Source organism: Suncus etruscus, chromosome 3 (genome assembly GCF_024139225.1).
Source record: "Suncus etruscus isolate mSunEtr1 chromosome 3, mSunEtr1.pri.cur, whole genome shotgun sequence".
NCBI classification, from domain to species: domain Eukaryota; kingdom Metazoa; phylum Chordata; class Mammalia; order Eulipotyphla; family Soricidae; genus Suncus; species Suncus etruscus.
The window spans coordinates 44,204,274-44,225,751 of record NC_064850.1 but is presented as its reverse complement, the minus strand read 5'-3'; the positions used below and the strand labels follow the sequence as shown (position 1 = coordinate 44,225,751).

General features: G+C 51.2%; 1 protein-coding gene across 5 annotated transcripts in view; it reads right to left on the bottom strand.

Moving 5' to 3' along the window:
• Window positions 1-21,478, bottom strand: part of PPP2R5C (protein phosphatase 2 regulatory subunit B'gamma) — a 90,461-nt gene that overhangs the window by 28,080 nt on the left and 40,903 nt on the right. For all 5 annotated transcript variants that reach the window (XM_049769823.1, XM_049769820.1, XM_049769821.1 and 2 more), the window contains one exon: window positions 3,874-4,073. In XM_049769823.1, the coding sequence (XP_049625780.1) occupies window positions 3,874-4,073 (200 nt within the window). The remainder of the gene's footprint in view (window positions 1-3,873; window positions 4,074-21,478) is intronic.

The window sequence follows — 21,478 nt, the reverse complement described above, 5'->3', positions numbered from 1 at the left end:
TCCAGAATGAATGAAGAGGCAGATGAGAAGTGACCCAAGACCATGGTGGAGAGTCTGGGCAAGAAGGAGGTGGTCAGGCTAAGGAACTTTACCCAAAACCATACAGCCAACACTAATATAAGGATGTTGGGGCCAGAGAGATAGCATGTAGGTAGGGCATTTGCCTTGCATGCAGAAGGATGGTGGTTCGAATCCTGGCATCCCATATGGTCCCCCGAGCCTACCAGGAGCGATTTCTGAGCGTAGAGCCAAAAATAACTCCTGAGCGCTGCTGGGTGTGCCCCCCCCCAAAAAAAAAGGATGTTGCCTGAACCATATAATTAAAAAAAAATTTTTTTTAACCTAGCAAGAAATTTTGATCTCCTATAGCTAAGTACTTATAACAGGAGGATTAACAGCTTTTCCAGTAACTGAATTTCTCTGGCCCTAGAGCACACCTTGACAAGGGAATGTTTCTGTAGGCAGCTGACACACAGGCTCTGCATGTAGAACAGTGGGGTTTCGTCTTGGCCCTGCCACATCTCCTGAGCAAAGCCAAGGATGTTTCCTGAGTACTGAGGTGGGAACACTGCTGGCTGTGGCCCTGAGACAGACAACAGCTGCCAGTTTCCCTTCACTGGCATAATGACTGCATACCTGGTGCTCTTGCTGGTGGACACGAATTTTCTGAGAGGCCCTTTGCTGCAAAGGCTGTCAATTACTTTCCTTCCAGTGATCCTGATGCATGTTAGAGAAAATGATTGCTAAATACTTGGACTATCCGGTTGGTCTGCTTCTCTAGGCAAAATGATGCCTGATGAAACCTGGCTGTACTGTTACTTGCTTCTGCTATCAGGGTTTTGATTATAGGAAAAATACCAGGGCCTAAAAAACAGATTAGATCGGTAACTTAATTAAAAAACAAGAAACAAAAAAACAAAAAACAGATGGCGAGGCTGGAGAGAGAGAACAGGGGTGAAGAGAACAGGCTGGCAAGGCCTAGAGCCGAGCCCCATGTGATGCTTAATACCCCAGGGTCCAGAACACTGATGGGTGTAGCCTTAATAGTCCCAAACATCTCCTGGTATAGCCCTAGCAGCTATACCACGGGGGTGGGGGAGATAGTCACTAGCATAGCAGGCCCTGGAGCAGGCATCCCTAGGCCTGCTGGTGGGAAGGCCCCATCCTAAGCACCACCTTGGGAGATGATGAGGGTAATAAAGAACACAGAAAAACCCCAACTGCACAATCCCCAGATGGCTGTTTCTATTTTAAAAATGACTGAAATGATGAGATAATGGAGCTTATGAAACCTGCAAAGCTCCTCCTCATTCTGTTTCTCTGGCCCAAGTTCTTCTCTGGAAAATGAATGGGGTTTGGCTGGATTATCTGTGAAGTTCTGCTAAATTCTTGATTAAGCTCCGAAACAGTTACCATGAAAAAAACAAAACCAAAAACCAAAACCCCAACCCACCCCTCAAAACCAGCATCTTCAGTCACAGGTGGAAACGGGAACTGAAACCCACAGTAAGAAGCCGCACCCACCAGCTCAAACTGGGGCTGCAATCCAGGCCCACGAACAACCAAACCTGGGAAACCACACCCACCAGAGAGGCCACGCCCACTACCAACCAGACACCTAGAGGCCAGGCCCACCATTTGCCCAGAAAGGCATCATCAGAAACCATGCCCACTTCTAACCAGAGGCACATCCACTACACAAAAACTGAGAAGCCACACCCCCATAGCCAACTCTGAAGGCCACACACACCCAGAAAGCTAGAGGTCATACTCCCATGGAGCCCCGCAACTCAGAAAAGCTAACCTTGTTGGGGAGCAGTATGGGCAGAAGAGGGGTGGAGCTGCAGGGATGATCTGAGAACAGCCTGAAAACCCACCCTTCCAACCCTGAACTCGATGTTGGCTCCTGATCCAGCACTCCACAACTTGGGAGACGCTCAGGATAGGCAAAAAGCCATCTGCAAGAAGGTCCACAGACAATCCTGCTCTTTAGGGTGGCCTGTGGCAGAAGCCACAGGTGCAGGGTGAGGAACCTGGCACACAGGCACATGTGATGGTTCTTCAGCATTAGTGTGATACCAGGAGGCTCAGGGAGTGGGCCAGCCACAAACATGGCCCCACAGAGCTCAGATTCACCGAGGCCAGAGAAATGGATGGTAGAAAGCGCCCAGGGGTATTCTCTATGGCAGAATTTGTGCTCTAAAGTCGCATAATGATGGCATACAACTGAAAGTAGCATTGGCTGACGTGCATATTTGTAATGTTAGTTTTTGGGTTTTGCCTGGCAATGCTCAGGGGCTACCTCTGGTTCTGTGCTGGGGTTTACTACCAGCAGTACTGAGGAAAACACATGCTTATCCCACTGGCTTGGAAACATTACTTGTTTGAATGTGAGAGTAGATGAACACATAGAGAAAGTGAATTTGTTTTCAACCAGTCTCTCAGGAACCAACCATCTCTCAGGAAAACCACCACAGTCTAGTCCAAGAGTCAACCAAAGACTTGTCCAACAGTTAATCATCTCTCAGGAAACCATCAGTCTAGTCTACTTGTCAACCAATCATCTCTCAGAAAACCATCAGTCTAGTCTACTTATCAACCAATCATCTCTCAGAAACCTGTCAGAGTGTAGTTCAACAGGCAACCAATCATCTCAGAAAATCTGTCATAGTCCAGACCACCAATCAACCAATCATCTCTCATGAAACCTGTCAAAGTCAGTCCAACAGTCAATCATCTCTCAGGAAATCTTTCACAGTCTAGTCCAACAGTCAGCTAATCATGTCTCAGGAAACTCACCAGTCTAGTCACTCAGGGGACCTTGCCCTGGTTACAGGTTACAGGCCACTGCAGGTGGACCCATTCTGCACCCCATTCCATACTTGCTCAGCTTCCAGAGGAACATGAGCCCTGGCCATGGTGCCTCCACTGCTTGCTCTTTCATCACTGTTCCCCACCACAACACTCACTGCAGAAGAACTCGGGGTGTTGCCTCATGTCTCATCCACCCGTCAGAATAGAGCCAGTCCAGCAAAAGTGTTCATGGTGCCTGACAGTATGCACTGGGCTCTCATGAACTGCCTTCCACACTGGGCAACATAGTCACCGAAAAGCCACTGCTCACCCTCCCCACAAAGAAGAAAACTTTGGAGGCCGAGATGGTTCACAACTCCACCTGTCCCTCAATAATAGGGGCAAGGTGGGTGCTCAGAAGAAAATGCTCCACCCACAACTCTTGGGACCATTTGGGTTTCAGGGGGATGCAGGTGGGATCATTTGAAGACCACAGTGACTGAGAGTAGAAGATTAATCCAACAAAGTCCCATGAGCTTCAGTCTCCCTGTGGGGCTCTAAGGACAACTGCAGTGCAGACCAGAGGTGGTGCAGTCAGTCAGGCCCTGCTTGTTCACATGGGCATCTGCACCCCAACTGGATACTCCAGAATGATCCTTAAGGCAGAGTGAAGAATAAGGCCTGAGCACCGATAGGAGTAGGATCCTCCAACCCATCAAAAACAAGGGGCCACTCCAAACAAGGGGTCGGAGTGGTAGCACAGCAAGTAGGGTGTTTGCCTTGCATGCAGCCAACCCATTTTGATCCCCAGGATCCATATGGTTCCCTGAACCTGCCAGGTGTGACCCATAAACCAAAAACCAAAACAAAGCTAAACAAAACAAAAAAAACTTCAAACAATGTAACGCACAGAAGGTTCCTGGGTGCCAAGAAGGCACCAGCTTCCCTATTAGAGAGAACCTAGGACACATTCCAGAGAAGATGGTCTGCCTTCAAGGTACAAGCAGAAATCATGTTAGGAACTGCAGGGACCTCATCAGGAAAGCAGGTGTGTGAGCCATGGCTCATGCAGGCACTTACCATGTGGACAACTTCGGGGTAGATGGGCTCTGTGATCACATTGCGGTTATGAGTGATGTACTCGACCATCTCGCTGAGAGCAGCTCGCTTCACCTCCTTCCACTTTAGGTCACTGAGTGGGTCTGAAACGAAGTCGAAGAGGACGCAGCACTGACGAAGTTTCTGAATAAAAAGCTTCTCTTGATCAGCAGGAGGGACATCTGAAAAGCAGAGGCAAAGTTGACTCATCACTCCAATGCTCACCCCAAAGTTACGGTCAACATGTGACAGCTTCTATGTTATAGAGTTAGGGGGAGGAAGTAGACAGTGAAAAAACAAGCAAAGAGCTGGAGCAACAGGACTGTAAGGAGGGCACTTGTCTTGCATGTAGCCAACCTGGGTTCAATCCCTGGCCTCGCATTGGTCTCCTGAGCACCACCAGGAGTGATTCCTGAGTACCGTCAGGAGTAATTCCTGAACAGTGCTGGGTATGGTTTATCCCCCATAAAACCTCCCCAAAAAGATGAGCTGGGGAGATGGCCCCCAAACTAAAACAAACCAACTAGGGGCTGGAGTGATAGCACAGTGGGTAGGGACTGGGTTTGATCCCCGGCATCCCACAGGGTTCCCTGAGCCTGCCAAGAGTGATTTTGAACACAGAGCCAGAAGTATCCCGAGGACCTCTAGGTGTGACCCCAAAACAAAAACAAAAAGGGCCAGAGTGATAGTATAGCAGGTAGGGCATTACTTGGATGTGGTCCCCACGGCACCTCTGGGTTTAGCCCCAAAACAAAACCAAAAAAACAAAAACAAAAACAAAAACAAAACAAAACAAAAAAACCACCAACAAGAAAACATGTTGCTCCTATTCAAATACTTCGTAAGAGAAAAATATTGGTTGGTTTAGGCCACACCTGGGGCTTGTGGGCTGCCCCAACAAGTCACTGCCAGAGGGCCTGGACCAGCAGGGTCTCATACCAAGCGCATGCTCCAGCCCTTGGTGCTAACTTTGGGGCCCTTTAGTATATTTTTCTTCCAGGTTTTAGGGAAACCAGCAGTGCTCAGAGTTTACTCTTAATAGCATTTGAGACCAAAATGCGGTTTGGGGGCAGAATCTGGCCTGGCTATGTGTGAGGCAAGCACCCTACTCACTGTCCTTTTACTCCAGCTTCCCTCATTAATACACAAGAACACTGAAACAGCATGAATGAGCTGTTCGGAGGAAACCCTCAGTGCGCTCCTTCCACCAAAATTACTGGATAATCTGTGGTTACAGGTCAACACTGCACTGGGCTGTTGAACAAAACAAGTCCTGGTCTGGGCCGAGGGCAGGGACACTCACTTCAGGTGACAAATGCGTAATTACAGGCCAGGCAAGAGGGTCACAGAGTTGCATCCTCTGGTCAGGACAAGTAGGGTGTCGCCCCACCAGCCAGCTGATATCAATCCCGGACGAAATGTGACGAACACAGTAGGATCCCGCTGTGGTGCTGCACAGCCAGAGGATGGTCAACAACAGATCTACCTGGTGCTCATGGAGCCGTGTGTGTGTGTGTGTGTGTGTGTGTGTGTGTGTCCATGCAGTGCTGGGGATCCACCAAAAGAAAGGAAAGAAAGGAAAGGAAAGGAAAGGAAAGGAAAGGAAAGGAAAGGAAAGGAAAGGGAAGGAAGGAAGGAAGGAAGGAAGGAAGGAAGGAAGGAAGGAAGGAAGGAAGGAAGGGGGAGAGGGAGAGGGAGAGGGAGAGGGAGAGGGAGAGGGAGAGAGAGTCCATGCAGTACTGGGGATCCACCCCTCCAGACCTCAGAGCCATCTTGCCAAACCTCTGCTCGCTGAACCTTTCCTGTGATACTGAGATCTAGAAGAAGTAAGTCTAGAGGGGCAGTCCAGGGGAAGGGGAGCTCCATAGGATACCCCAGAATCCTGGGAAATCAGGAAATCAGCTCTCTGGGCTAAAAGTGATCATGGTAATATCCATGTGCAGGACCAGGATGTATCTGACAAATGACTGAGAAAATGTCTCCTACTTCTGAGACTCTGAGTCAGAACTTCTCAGGTGGTCAGTAAATAGTGTTAGGCTCTCAGAGATCACGGGCCAGTATACTCCAGTATGTATGAAGACGGTTTCAGAGCCCACAGACACGAATCTCTTTTTAGAAACAAGCCCCTGTGAAGATTTGGTACAATCTCAAAGGATGCAGCTTTCTCCATGAGACAAGGCTATGGACACTACCCACCCTCTCCAAGTCACATGCCTCCTGAACCCCCAGCAAATCAGAGGCCAGCAGACGAACGCAGCAAGGACAAAAAAAAAAAAAACCAGTGTGCTCCCCTAAGTCAGATGTGGGTAAAACCAGAGGAATGATGCAAGGGCTAAACACCTGGTTACGAGTTCAGATCCCCAGTGCCCCATGCATGCTAAATGCTATCCTGTTACCCCAATAGCAAGTGGTTTCTGATCTGAGTGAGTCAGCTGTGTGAACACTATGAAACGAGAGTGGCTGGGCACTCCCCCCCAAAAGGACAACATGCTAAGTGTTTAGCTGGAGCAGACAGGCCTCGGCAGGCCCACAGTGGAGTATGCGAGGCCCGGACTGGCAACGTGCCTACATGATGGCCAGGCAGGCGCCACCCAACCACCAGCACCAGCAGCAGGGGGCAGGGATGGGGCAGGAAACAGGAAGAAGTGACAGATCTCCCCAGAGGCCGGAATTCCTGCCCGCATGCCCCAAGTTTGTTGCGTTTTTGTGTTCTGATAATGTCGAGTATGGTCAAGTCTGCAGCTCTACCTATATCCACAAACGCTCACTGCGGTCCTCCAATGTTCAGAGGTATAATGGGGTCCTGAGAGGGAGGCTGCCGTCCGCTCCCTCTCCTTCTGCTCTCAGCTATTTCTCCACTCGCCTCCTTCCAGCCTAAGGCACGGGAAGGCTCAGAGCTGGGTCCTCAGCACTGCTGCCTCAGTTGCTAACCTTGATTACTTATTTATTTGTTTACTTATTTTACTATTTTTGTTTTGTTTTTGGGTCACAGCTGGCAGTGCTCAGGGGACCATATATGGTATTGGGATCGGATTTGGGGTTGGGCACGTTCAAGGCCAAGTGTCTCCCCCCCTCCCCCGCCCCAACTGTTGCTCTAGCACCCCTAGTTGGCACCTTCTGAGTCTCTTCCTCCCCGTTGGATACCCAGGACTCTGTGTCTGCTTCCCGTACCCCGCCCTGGGTTCCTGCAGTGCTCACACAGGGTCAGGGGACCAGTGCGGTCTGCACAGATAGCCTGGAAGGGCCAAGGCTGTATGGGAATCAGCCACATGCTCTATCCTTTCTGTTCGTACTCGCAGACAGAACAATCAGGGCCAAGGCTCCACCCACAGCGGCCGGTGCAGGGCACAGCTTTCTCCACCTGATGACCTGCTTGATGCCCGGCAGCATTCCACTCAAAAATGGGACTCGACCTCCCATCTATCTATCTGCCTGTATGGAGCATCTGGAACCTTCTGAAAGCCTCATACTCCGGCCTTTCGGGGAACTGAGAAGACTGCACTTGCCCTCCAGCCACAGACAGCTCAGCCAGGTGGCCCCTGGGTAGCCTCAGCTCAGTGTCCAGTGAGGTCTGCCAGGTGGCTGTGCAGATGCCACACAGTACAGTTCCCTTACCCCAGTCATAAGCCTTCAGGAGGCAGGATCCCAAGTCTGACTTACTTGAAGGGCAAAGGCCGAGTCCAAGAATCAAGACTGAGCCATCAGTGGACACAGGACCAGTGCCACCAGCAAGAAGGCATACATGGAGATGGTCCTGGCCCCACACTACCCCACATGGTCCTATATGACCCCCACTCCCAAAACTGGCTTTTTTCCGGGGCACAAAACACCAACAAGAAAGTAAAAGCAATGACTAGGGTCAGTCGGACAAGAAAGATTCAGACACACGGTGCTGACCTGGTTGGACCCCAAGGACCATCCTGTGCTGTCTGAAGGTGGCCTGGACAATCCTTGCATACCAAGGCCCAAAGAAGAAGGGCAGCGCTGCCATGGGTCTCTGAGTACCACCCCAAACCAGTCAGCCAGCCAGCCAATAGCCAAACCAATCAACGAGCAAGCAAACCAGCCAGCCAGCCAGCCAGGCAATCAATCTCTGTCTAAAGTTCTGAACGGACAAAGTTCTGAACGTGTCTCTGGGTCTACCTCACTGGAGCCTTCTCAGGAAGGGCCAGACCCAATCCCTGCCCTGTAAGGGAGCCAGGGATTCCACCACCCACACCATTGTCTGCTCACATGACTGGTCCCATGACCAATTTTAGAGAGAAGCTGGGTAAGTCCAAGATGCTGTGCTGCTGAACTGTTGTGAGGATGAACAGCAGCATATATGGTCCTGTAGTATCTCCAAGTTCATAGTATTGACAGCCAAGAGAAATCTGGAGAATCAGATGGGGGAAGTTGTGTAGACACCCTAAGTGCAATGAGCTCAAAATGCACCTGACGGCTCAGCAAATCCTCGACAATAGATTCAGTAATACTATTATGAATATGTCATAATGAGCAATAGAAAGGAAATTATTTTTGTTCTGCATGGCTAAGGAGCAGGCTGGGGTGGGGTAACTTGGGATGCTGGTGGAGGGAAGATCATACTGGTGGTGGTGTGGAGGCTGGAATACAAAATACCTGAAATGGCTTTGTCAATCACTATGCTAAATAAAGTTTCAAACAGGGAAAGGAAGGAAAAAAAAAAGGTTCTTCTAAAGGGTAAAGAAATGAACTTTGCAGAAATTAGGTGAATTCTCCCAGAACTTCAGAGTTAAGTCGTCACTGTTTTGGGATTGTTTTGTGTATAGCTTTAAGAGTCCAATGATATTCCCACGTGCAGTCTTATTTAATTTCCATTGGGGGTATCAGGAATCAAGCCTGGGGCGTCACATGTGAGGAACATGTTCCATCACTGGGGCAATGGCCTGCCTTTTGTTATCTGGAGGGTGGGTGGGTAGTGCCATCTCTGGCAGTATCCAGTGCTCCCTCTTGGCTCTTTGCTCAGGGGACCACATGAAATAGAGAAGAAACTGCAGCCAGCCACACGCAAGGCAAGTGCTTTACAGCTTTTATTATTCTTTATTTTTCTTTTCTTGGTGTGGGGAATCATACTCAGTGGAGCTCAGGACGTTCTCCTGTCTCTGCACTCAGAAATCACTCGACAGGCTTGGGGGACCCTATGGGATGTGAGGAACCGAACTCAAGTAGGCTATATACAAGGCAAGCGCCTTCCCCCATGGTACCATTCAGATCCCAAGCTTTTAATAGTTCCTTTTTTTATTTTGGTTTGTTTTGGGTTTGGCCATACCCAGCATTGTTTAGGGGTTACTCCTGTCTCTGCGCTCAGAAATTGCTCCTGGCAGGCAAGGGGACCATGTGGGATGCTGGAAATTGAACCCAAGTCTATCCTGGATCAGCCGCATGCGAGGCAATTCCTTGTCGATGTTCGACCACTCTAGCCCCATTTCGTTTGTTTGTTTTGGTTTTTGGGTCATATCCGGCAGAGCTCAGAGGTTACTCCTGGCTCTATGCTCAGAAATCGCTCCTGGCAGGTCTACGGGACCATATGGGATGCCGGGATTCGAATCACCATCCTTCTGCACACAGGGCAAACGCTCTACCTCCATGCTATCTCTCCGGCCCCCACCCTAGCCCCATTTAATAGTTCTTTTAAAACCCTATTTGGCTAATTTTTCAACTTGACTATATAAAAATAAAAAAATCTGCGGCTGGAGATAGAACAGCGGTAGGGCATTTGCCTTGCAAGCAACAGATCTAGGACGAACGGAGGTTCAAATCCTGGCATCCCAGCTCCTGCTGTGTGAGCAGGAGAGAGTCCTGGCTAGCCTCACCACATGAGTTCCTGCCACACAGCTTCCCAGAGGCTTCTGCATTTGTGGCTCCCAAGGGCCTGGCCTGGGAGTTTATGACAGGACCCAAGAGTCTGGATGGAGGAGAAACCAAAGGGCACAATGTGGGCTGCACATGGGATTCCAAGTTTAGAAAAGTAGCCCCTGCAGTATCACACACAGATCTGTGCCCCTGCCCTGTAGGGTTTGTCACTGGTCATAACAGCTGGAACCACCTCTGGTCTGTTAACTAAATCCTCCTAGAGACCTAGATATCCAGCCACAAAGAACCCACAGGAGGGATGATATACGTCCTGTGCCTGGGAGCCCTGGCATACCCTATCCAGAATGTGTGGTCCTCCCCATAGAAGTAGTGTGCCTGCTGCCCACAAAGAAATGCACACCCCATCCACAAAGCCACACAACTCACTAACCCCCAGTCCACAGTGTCTAACACCATTCCTGGGGAGCCTATGCCTTGCCACTAGGGGACACATATGAAGGAATCTTTTAGATCCCTGTTTCTCCCCTTCACCCCCCAGACTACACCCAGTGGTACTCAGGGTTTACTCCTGGCTCTGTGCTCAGGGATCAATCCTGGAAGTGCTCCTGGGACCCTATGGGAAGAAAGGATTGAACCAAGTCAGCCTTGTGCAAGGCAAACGCCCTCCCCACTGTCCTACTGCTCAGCTCCTAGGTTCCAGCTTCTTCAACTGTGGGGTAGGGAAAAAGCTGGGTAACAGTCGAAGGTTTCTAAACAGGCAAAACCAAAAACAGACTCAAAACACGTCACAAGCCTGATGAGTTTTTGGCAGCACTCATCCTGGCAGTTGCACTTTCCAGGCTAAAAGGGGTCGTGAGTGGAAAACTAGTTTCATCAGCCAAGACCCTGGCCTGGCTCTGTGGGAGGCGTGGCATTGACCAAACACCAGGTCTGCCACCAGCCTTCTGGTAAGAGGTCAAGATGGGACCTGTCTGTTTCTGGTGGGATTCTGCAGCCCGTTTCAGGCCTAGCCCCAAACAGGGAGTCTATGTCTGTCTCCGGAGAGCACTTCTGTAGCCATGGGGCCAATAGCCAGACACAAGTCAGACACTGGAGCCCCCAAACCCTGAACACTGTTCTTGATGATCCCAACTGCCTTTGCCAAGCTGATTCCCCCGAGATGGTCATAGACTACAGAGAAGGTCCAGGAGTGTCTGAGATCCCGGAGTCTCTGGTGCCGGAAGCACTGGCTGAGTGTGGTAGCTGGTCACGTCCCTTCCTGTGGTGCTGGCCCTGGTGCTCACCAACTCCCAGGAGACTCAGTGGTCAAACATCTAGGCACCAGGCTGCTAGGCACACACAGGTGTCCTGGGACTGAGTGTGGAACCCAAGTACCTGGATGCCGGCCCTGTGTTGGCTGGCCTCTGATCTCTCACCCCTGACTTGAGCCTGGAGCCAAAGAAGCTAGTGGAGGCAGCAGCAGGAGACACGGTGACCAGGGGCCAGCGCACATCCAGCCCCAACCTCAGGGGCACTGTGGCCAGAGTGCTCACGTCAGTTCGGAGTCTGGACGTGACTACTTCCCCCCTTCAGTCTAGCTACACGTGACCCAAAGCCTATTGGGGACAGACTACTCAGGCTCATAGAGACAGGGAGGAGCCTTGCCCTGTAGCAGCCTAAGATGCCAGGGAGGGGAGCCCACATGGTGGACAGAGCGCATGGCTCACTCCTCATGGCTCACTCCGTGCTAGGCAAAGGCCAAGTCCCAAGTGAAACTCAGCAGAGCTCAGACCCAGATCTCATGTATGCATGGCTGTGCCCTGTCCCACAAAGAATTTTGTGCCAAGAACATGTAGCAGTGCTCTGTTGCCTGATATGGCACCTCAGACTCCAGCAGCCAGTTCCCCTAACATTCACCCCGCTGCCCCTGGGCCTGAGTTCAGTCTGCAGAGTTGGGCTCCACCTGCCGCCTCACCCCTCACCTGGAGTCAAGCGCCAAGAGCCCTTTAGAGTCCCTGGGAATAAGCTAGAAAAGTGCTGGTCTTACCTTTCAGGGCCCTGCCTTCTCTGGCTCAAGATGGGAAGGATGCACCAACACTGGGCACAATGGATGAGGTCACATTATCTTAGGGACTCAGTGCCTGCCTGAAACACTCTGATCTGGTCATAGAGGAGGTGGGACAAGAGAGGAAGATGAGCTGACACAACGAGGGCCTGAGTCCCATCCCGGCTGTGTTGGCCTCAGCACTGAGTATGTGTGTGGGGGGGAACGTCCCTGCCCCCAGCTCTTCGATGAAAGGAAGCAGAGGTCCCTGAGAGCAGGGTGCAGGGTGTGGGCCAGGGCCTTTCCACAAGTACAGCCAGTGATGCACAGAACTGACCACACGGTAGGAACAACCGGGCTCGACTGGTGAACACGCATGACATGGAGTGCACAGGCAATGGCATGTGCAACCAGGCAGTTAGCTGGCCATAGGTGGGGCTGCCAAGTGCAGGTGTGTCCACAGTGAGATAGAAGTGTGGACTAAGTTCAGCTCAGTGGCCATCTAGGGCTTCCCTTTCAGGGTTCAGTCGAATCCTAAGGATTTTAGTCAGGTAGTGACACAGAGCCTCCAGCTTGGGGCCTTTTTCTGTTGACACCTTTCTGAGGGGATAGTCCATGGAGACACGTGTCCCGCCATGCACAGACATGGGCTACTTCCTGAGGGAACAGTCTAGATAGATGCATATTCCACCATGCACAGGGGCTAGACCCTATGATCTGAGGGCCTCATGTGGCCTCGGGACTTTCTTTCTTTTCTGTTATGTTTTTGGGCCAAACCTGGCGGTACTCAGGTTTGTCATTCCTGGCAGTGCTTGGGGTGCCAAGCTGGGATGCTGGGAAACCCAGGTTGGCCGCATGCAAGGCCAATGCTCTTCCCACTGCACTGTCACTGCAGCCCCAGGGCCTTTCAACCTTTACCTGGCTCTAGACAGGGACACATAAACTTCACAAATTTCCAGCCTAAGAAATGCTTTTTCTTAAAAAGGCTGAGAACGAACAGGCCTTCTGAGGTGAGGAGAAAGATCTCTGTGCTCCTGAGAGGGATGCAGGTCAAGCAGAACCAACTCTCCCAGGGCCCACATGCCTGCCAGGCTTCAGCTCAGAGCAGGGCGTGAGCTGCCTTCAAGTGTCACCCCAGATTCTGCTTGCAGCTTCTGGAGCTGGACCAGAATCCCTCCCGCCTCCCGGTCATGGAGATTTAATCACCACAAAGAGGAACAGGCATCTCAGGACAAGGTGGGGACAGTTGTAGCCTACAATTAAGCGGGTCAAAAGTGTTCACTCCAGAGGCATCATATGAGTTGTGCAACTGTCCCTGCTCAAGTCTCAGCCCTATTCCTTCCCAAGACAACGCCTTCTGCCTCTTACCCCATGGCCCTGCGGCCTCTGGCCTCTTCCTGACGTTCCACACAGAAGATGCACATCCCAGTCAGCTATAGGTAAACAAGGACAGATCTGGGATTTGTGGTTTAGGATGATATTCTGAGGCTAGGATTTCTAAACTGCTTCAAAGACTGATGTTGGCTTAACACCTGACCGATAAGATGATTAAAAAAATATCATATAAAGTGATAGGAATACCCCCCTCAGTAACTGTATTGCAAAGAAAAAAGAGAGAGAGAGAAAGAGAGAAGAAAAATGTCTGTATCAGAGACAGGCAGGGGAGAGGGCGGGAGGGAAACTGGGGACACTGGTGGAAGGAAATGTGCCCTGATAAAGGGTGCTGAACATTGCAGGATTGAAACTCCATCATGAACAACTTTGGAACTGTGGATCTCACAGGGATTCTATTTTCTTAAAATCATAGCAAAAGGGGGCCAGAAAGATAGAATGGAGGTAACGCATTTGTCTTGCATGCAGAAGGACGATGGTTCAAATCTCGGCATCCCATATGGTCCCCCGAGCCTGCCAGGAGCAATTTCTGAGCGTAGAGCCAGGAGTAACCCCTGAGCACTGCCGGGTGTGACCCAAAAAACAAAAACAAACAAAAATCATAGCAAAAGGGCCAGAGTGGTGGCACAAGCAGTAGGGTGTTTGCCTTTCATACGCTAACCTAGGACAGACCACGGTTTGATCCTCCCGATTCCCAGTGTCCCATATGGTCCCTCAAGCCAGGAGCGATTTCTGAGCACACAGCCAGGTGTAACCCCTGAGCATCACCGGGTGTGGCCCAAAAACAACAACAAAAATCATAGCAAAGAAGGTGTGTGCGTTTTTTTTTGGGGGGGGGGGTCATCTGTTTTTGGGTCATGCTCACTAGTGCTCAGGGTAGATTCCTGGCTCTGCACTCAGGAATCATTCCTGGCAGTGCTCGGAAAACCATATGGGAAGCCAGAAATCAAACCCGAGTCAACCACATATGGTCAAGTGCCCCTACCCAATATGCTATTGCTCCAGTCCCAAAAGTTTTCCTTTTAAACCATCGCTGTGAATGACAATTTTGGGCAAACCTAGAGAAACAAGTTACCTGAGGCTTCATACTTCCTGGCCCCAACTTCTGGCCAAGTCCCGGTTATTGGGATGGAGGCTTAGATCCACAGCACAAAGGGCAGAATGATCCTGACGCCCCGGCCCACAGGCATGCCAGCTCCAGGTTTCCACCACACTCACAAGGTAACATTGACATCACCTCGGGTCTGGAGACGGGCAATGGCAGGAATAAAGATAGAGAAAGATGGGTGCGCCAACTTCATCCAGACCTGTGAACCGCGGGTACAAGGAAAGTCTTGGCTATGAGGACATGTCTGCCTGGAATGTAATAGGTGCTTGGATGAGGATATTCACCCCATTTCCCACAGCTGTTCTGGGCTGGCCTCCCATTCAGACAGCAGGGACCTTGCCTTTCAGTAACCAATTCTCTCTTGGAATTCCTTCTGCTCGATCTGTGCTTTGTTTCTGTTAGCTCTTGGGCCACACCAGCAGTGCTCAGGGGCTATACCTGGCTCTACACTCAGAAATCATGACGGTGCTGGGGAAGGGGATTACACAGTTTGCCAGGGGTTGAACCGGGTCCTGTTGCATGCAAGGCAGTGCCTTCTCCACTGTGCCTTTGCTCTAGCCCCTGCTTCAGAAGATTCTGGAAACCCCTCCTAGCATGGAACTTTCTGGGTTGGACTGCAGTTGTCCCTGGCAGTTGGCCTGGGACACGGACCCATCAGTTGCCTGCGGGCTAGTGTCAGGGACGCAGGAAATGAGGCCGTGTGACGAGGTGACTGGACAGGCCCTTGCAGTAGGTCACAGTCTCCCAGTAGCGCAAATGCTGCAGGCTCCGGAAAGGTGCCGATTCAGCACCAGGCAAGACACTGAGGCCTGCTCAGCCATCTACTCGCACAGACACAGCACTGACTTCCGATGAAGGTCAGGGGTCAGCACACGGCCCTCACTCCTTTGGATTCTGGAATATGGGCCAAATGCACAAAGGCCTAGAACCTGGCATCCCATCAGTGCCACCCGTTGCCTCCCTGTCCACCGTCCACATTCCTGCATACTGTGCACCCTCTCACCATCCCACTGTCATGCTTGCTGCCCGCTCCCCTTCAGAGACTATGTATAATCTGCAGAAGGCACTGACACACCAAGGCTCAGCACTAAGCACAGGGCCAAGAATCGGGGTGGCCTGCAACCCTACTGTCAAAGAGGGACCCAACTGACTCCAGTGGCCCTGGGCAAACAGGTCTGAGACCACCCCATCCCCTCCTGCCAGCTCACGGGGCCAAGACAGCACCTTCAAACCCGCCTGGTCTTCCTCACTGTATCTGGCACTAGAACAGATGCTGGCACGGCTGTTCACGACACACCAGGCATGGGGCAGATACAGGAGTCCCCTACGAGGTTTGAGCAGCAAGGACTGGAAAAGGCTGCCGTTCCCTCATGCCAGAATGGCCCCTCAACTGCGAAGAAGACTGGGAACTAGTTCTGCTCCCACCAGACCTTCCACGGACACTGGACACTGCCAAAAGGACACGGGGTGACTCTGGGGAACAGGCAGTGGCCAGCTTGAGTTTAGCAGAAATGCGCATTCACAGGGTGACTCTCAGGATGAAGGGGAGTGGGCAGGACTGAGGCCTGTTCCCCCCACCACCCAGTTCCACCACTGCAACAGCCCTTAGGCACATGGCCTTACCTTCATGACCCAGAACCTGCATTTGCTTGGAGATGGCACCTGGAGATCAACTAACCTGCTTGCAGCCGGGAGATCGGAGGCCTCAGATGGTCGGTCCGATAAAGAGGCGCAGGCAGTCTCTGCACTTACAGGGCCAAGCATAGGAGGGTGAGTCCCAAAGCCTGAGGGTGGGGGGTGGCCCAGCCAGGACCGCCACACAGCTCCTCCTGGGACCCAGGGCCAGCCAGAAGACTCTCTGCATTGGCTTCCACCACCGTAAAAACGGGACTAATAACACCCATGGGCGGGCAGCCCGGAGCAAAGAGGTGGTTAATGAACAGTCTACAAGGAGCTTTGAAGATGAAAAGGCCCCAGGCTGGTCTAATGACAAACAAGAGCTCTGTCCCTGTGGGACTGGCTGGAGTGCCCCAAAGACCCCCAGGAAAACCGGCTTTTAGTTCTTTTCTCAACAGTTCTGACAAACTGGAGAAATGAGGGACAGCCTCACTTGGGGTATGTTGCCCAGAGTCATGTCAGCTCCGGGACACCAGGAAGGTTCTGGGCCAGAGAGTGGAGTCCTAACAAAGCTCCTGCACTCAACATGCTTCTGAAGGAGCCACACACACAAAGGGTTAAATGGGGAGCACAGTGCCTGACCTCACAGCGGGCTTCCACGTCTGGCTTACATTTTCCTTTGTGGCTTTCTTTCTCTGCCTTCTTGAACAGAGAGAGTAGGAGTGCCAGCCTGAGAGATAACCTGAGGAGCCAGGCTAGTGTTTCTAGGCGACCCTCAGATCCTGGGAAACTTGCCCATCAAGAGACATGGTCCCAGTGTTGGTACTTCAGTGGGTCAACTCACTTCACCAGCCTCTGGAGAGTGCAGCTCGGAACAGAATTCAGTGCCAACATATGGGATCGATTTGCAGGATGAGTAATTCAGAGGGGAGCCTGCAGAGAGAGGCCACTCTGTGCCTGCTACTACACTGTTGGGAAGGGGAAGGCGGGTAGATAGGCATGCTCATGTCTTAGAAAGGTCAGTTACCACAGCTGAAGGCCTGGCCAGAATAGAAAACAGACCCGGGAAGAAAGGAAGACCCAAGAGAGGTGTGTGGTAGAGCAAAGTGAAAGATGGAGAGGAACTAGAGTAACAGTCTGATGGGCAGGGTGTTGGCCTTTCATGCTACAGACCTGGGTTTGAGCCCTGGCACCCCATATGGTCTCTCAGCATACCAGGAGTGATCCCGGAGTGCAGAGCCAGAAGTAAAAGCCCTGAGCAAAGCTCGGTGTGGAAAAAAAAAAGTACCAATGGTAAGATACTGCAGTGGTTAAGATGCCTGTCTTGTTCATGGCTGACCTGGGTTTGGTTTCTGGCACCACACTAGGTCAGTCTCCTAATCCCTACCAGGTCTGATCCCTGTGCAGAGCCAGGAAAGACCTGGCCCCCAAACAAAATGAAGTCAAGACAACAAAACTGAATGTTGGCTTAAAGTAGAAGTTAAATTAATTTTTTAAATGAGTAAGATGAAAGCCAGAGAGCTAGCAGTTGAAAGGGTGCTTATCTTGCACATGGTCAACTAGGGTTCAATCCCAATAGGGCCCCCTGAGCCTATCAGAAGAGATTCCCGATCACCGCCAGGAGTAACCCCATGAGCACTGTTGACTGTGGCCCAAAACAAAACAAAGATGCTTAAAACTTTTCTCCTCCTTTTTGTTTTTTTGGGCCACACCCAGTAGTGCTCACGGCCTTCTCCTACTCCATATTCAGTGATCCCTTAGTGCAGTACTCAGAGAAACTATGGGATATTGGGGTGTCCAAGACATGCACTCTACCCACTGCAGTGTTGCCTCAGCCCCACATCAGACTTTTTTTTTGGGGGTCATACCTGGCAGCGCTCAGGTGTTACTCCTGGCTCTACGCTCAGAAACCGCTCCTGGCAGGCTCGGGGAACCATATGGGATGCCAGGATTCAAACCACCATCCTTCTGCACGAAAAGCTAACACCTTACTCCATGCTATCTCTCCGGCCCCACGTCACTTTTTTTAATGTAATGTCAATTTGTGATATTACTACAAAAAAAAAAAATATCTCATTAAAATTTTTAAGGGGGAGGCCAAAAAAACAAAAAAAAAAAACCCACCATTTTTTAAAAGTAAGTCTCACCTATTTCGTCATTTCTATTTTTCTTTTCTTTTTTAAAATTTACTTTTTTTTTTTTTGGGCCACACCCGTTTGATGCTCAGGGGTTACTCCTGGCTAAGCACTCAGAAATTGCCCCTGGCTTGGGGGGACCATATGGGACGCCAGGGGGATTGAACCTCGGTCCTTCCTTGGTCCTTCCTTGCTTGCAAGGCAGACACCTTACCTCTAGTGCCACCTTGCCAGCCCCTGTCATTTTAGTTTTCTATTGACATAGTAGGAACTTTAGCTGCGGGTAAAACAGGAGGAGAAATGAACACAATGTATATCTTTCAAGTACTAGGACAGAAGCAGATGGAAACTCCTTTTTCTCCCAGGTTGTGACCAAATCACCCAAAACTATAATGCAGGAGTTAGGTTCTGGAGGGTATAGCCTGCAAAAATGAGGGGGTGGGCAAAGCAATAGCACAGCATTAGGGCATTTGCCTTGCACACAGTCAATCTGGGATGGACCCACGTTCAATCCCTAGTATACCATAGTATACCTAAGTCTGCCAGGAGCAATTTCTGAGCACAGAGCCAGGAGTAAGCTGGGTGTGGCTCCCCCAATAAATTAAATTAAAAACAAAAAACAAAAAAAGGGGCCGGAGAGATAGCATGGAGGTAAGGCGTTTGCCTTGCATTCAGAAAGTCAGTGGTTCAAATCTTGGCATCCCATATGGTTCCCCAGCCTGTCAGGAGCGATTTCTGAGCGTAAAGCCAAGAGTAACCCCTGAGAGCTGCTGGGTGTGACCCAAAAACCCAAACCTCCTCCCTACAAAAAAAAAAAAAAAAAAAGAGTTGGGCCTTAAATTCAGATCTGGCCCTAACTGACCTGTAACTGGGTCAATGTGGAAGAGAATTAGGAGATTCATAGACTCAGGTGTGCTTGCCTTCGGGCCACACCTAGACTTGCTCAGAGCCACTCCCAGCCTGGTGCTGGGGACCTGTCGGATCCTACAGGTACAGAGTGATAGCCCCGAGTGACCACCTTGGGGGATGACTGCCACAGTAGAAACAATAGTGACTGTCCAGTGACCTCCCCAACGACCATCCCACCCCTCAAATGCAGTGCTCTCCTGAGGAGCCCAAGTCCAGATGCGGTGCCAGTGTCTATGGCCTCGCTAGCACCAGGGGCTTTTGAGGCCTTGTGCTGTCAGCAGCATGATCACAGAAACTCGTTCTGATACCAGCAGCCCAGCCCTTCCCTCAGCGGTAGGGGAAGCTCCAGCTCTGGCCCATCAGTACCCCAAACAATGAGGCGCCATGGAACCTGGTGAAACTGTAGAGCCAGTTGGCTGGGTCTGGGTGCTTTCCCTGCCCCATCTCTGGTGTGCCTACTCCCCCAAAAGGAATCCTCTAGTCATTAGAGGAAGGTCAAGGGCAGCTGTGACCTGGTAACTTATTCATGGGCAGCTTGGCTAATTTGGAATTTTGGGGTGGGTCTATTTTGGGGGAGAAAAGAAAAAGTATAGATGCCGGGCTGTACCAAGAGGTTCCTCGGGGGTGGGAAGCACCATGAAGGGGTCAGGACTCTAGAAGAAAGCATGGTGTGAACCCTGCTCAATGCTGAGACGCTTTCCCCAGGGAGCTGTGACAGGGACAAGACGACAGCACTTGGGCAGGACTTAAAGGCGGCCGAGAACAGAACCTTGTCCCACACAGGCATGTCGGTGGGATGGGACAGGAGTTTACTGCACTGTTCCAGAATCAGGGAGACCTGTACCCAGTGCTGACATTCAGCAGGAACAGAGGATCCTGCTGGGGATGAGCCTCACAGCCAGGTCACCTGCTCCTGTGCGGCCCCACAGTTCCCTGATCCCTGCTGGGGACTAGCCCCTGGAGTCTACAGTCCAGGGGCCTCTGAGCCCACAAGGATAGAGCAAGCAGGGGTAGAGCAGGAAGCAGAGTTGGAGAAAGGCAGGGTACCTCAACACAGTCTCCCTGGGACTGCCAGGCTCCTGTGTCCCTTGGCAGACATTGCCAGGTTTTTGTCCCTTCAGAAAAGAGAGATGTTCCCAAAGTAGAGGGGACCACACCCCAAGGGGCCTCCAGGAGACAATGAGGGGTACATGAAGGTGAAGCCTACACATGGTCAGGACGGGGAAGGGGGGCCATGGTGCCATGTGGCACAGGAAGGCAACAGGAAGGTGCCTTTGGGAATCGAAGCTGGAGCATCCTTAAAGTTATCAGGCGCCCCCAAGACAGGGGCCTGAGTGCCAGAGCTGACACCAAAATCCCACAGGGGACACCAGCATAGCCACAGAAAACAGGGTGTACCTGGGGCAGATGGTGCAAGTGTCTAGGAGCAAACACACACAGGAACGAAACAGTGTGTGCTAAGGGCAGGGAAAGTCTGGATGGACACAATGGGAAAAGCATGGCAGAAACAAGCTGAGTCAGATGGGACCTCTAAGAGCCAACACAAGGAAGTGCTCAGATCTTGGAGGTGCAGTGGGCTCCTGATAGTGCTAAGCAGTCCTGGGCATAAGAGCTGTGACGGTTCAGTCACTGGCTAGTATCAGAAATGCTAATGCAGCAAGTTTTTTTTTTGTTTGTTTGTTTGTTTTTTTTGGGGGGGTCACACCTGGTGGTGTTCAGGCATTACTGCTGGCTCTGCGCTCAGAAATTGCTCCTGGCAGGCACGGGGAACCATATGAGATGCTGGGACTTGAACCACCGTTAATCCTGGCTCTGCACTCAGGAATCGCTCCTGGCAGGCACAGGGAACCATATGGGATGCCGGGACTTGAACCACCATCTGTCCCCTACCGCTGTGCTATATCTCCAGGCCCCTAATGCAGCAAGTTATTAAAAACAACAACAACAACAACACAGAGTTGGAGTGATAGCAAAGTGATAGCAAAAAAGGGTGTTTGCCTTGTACGCCGCTGACCCTCTGGATTCATCCCTGGCATCCCAAAGGGTCCCTTGAGCCTGGCAAGAGTAAACTTGGAGCACTGCCAGGTATGGCCCAAAAACAAAACCAACTACCTTGGCTGGAGCTATAACATAGTGGAGAGGGCACTTGCCTTGCACACCCGACCTGGGTTTGATCCTTGGCATCTCATATGGTCCCCTGAGCCCACAAAGAGTGATTCCTGAGCATAGAGCCAGTGGTAACCTGAGTGCCGCTAGGTGTTGTTCCAAAAGAAAACAAGCAAAATCCCAACACTAAAGTTTCTATCAGAGACCCCACTTAATACAAACAGCCTTGATCCCAAATCCCAGTCTCCAGAGGAACTGAACCGAGTGGCTATCGGCTCAGGGTCAGGGGCCACACTGCTGAGCAGATTGGAGAGTAGCACAGTGTGTGAGGACAACTAAAGCCCCTTTGGGCTGCCAGGACATAAAAAACAGACTGAACGTTGGGGGTGGTTACTGAAGGGGAAGGCTGGAGGAGGCTGTCAACCCCCTACACCTCACGCTGTGTCTGGCTAAAGCTTTTTC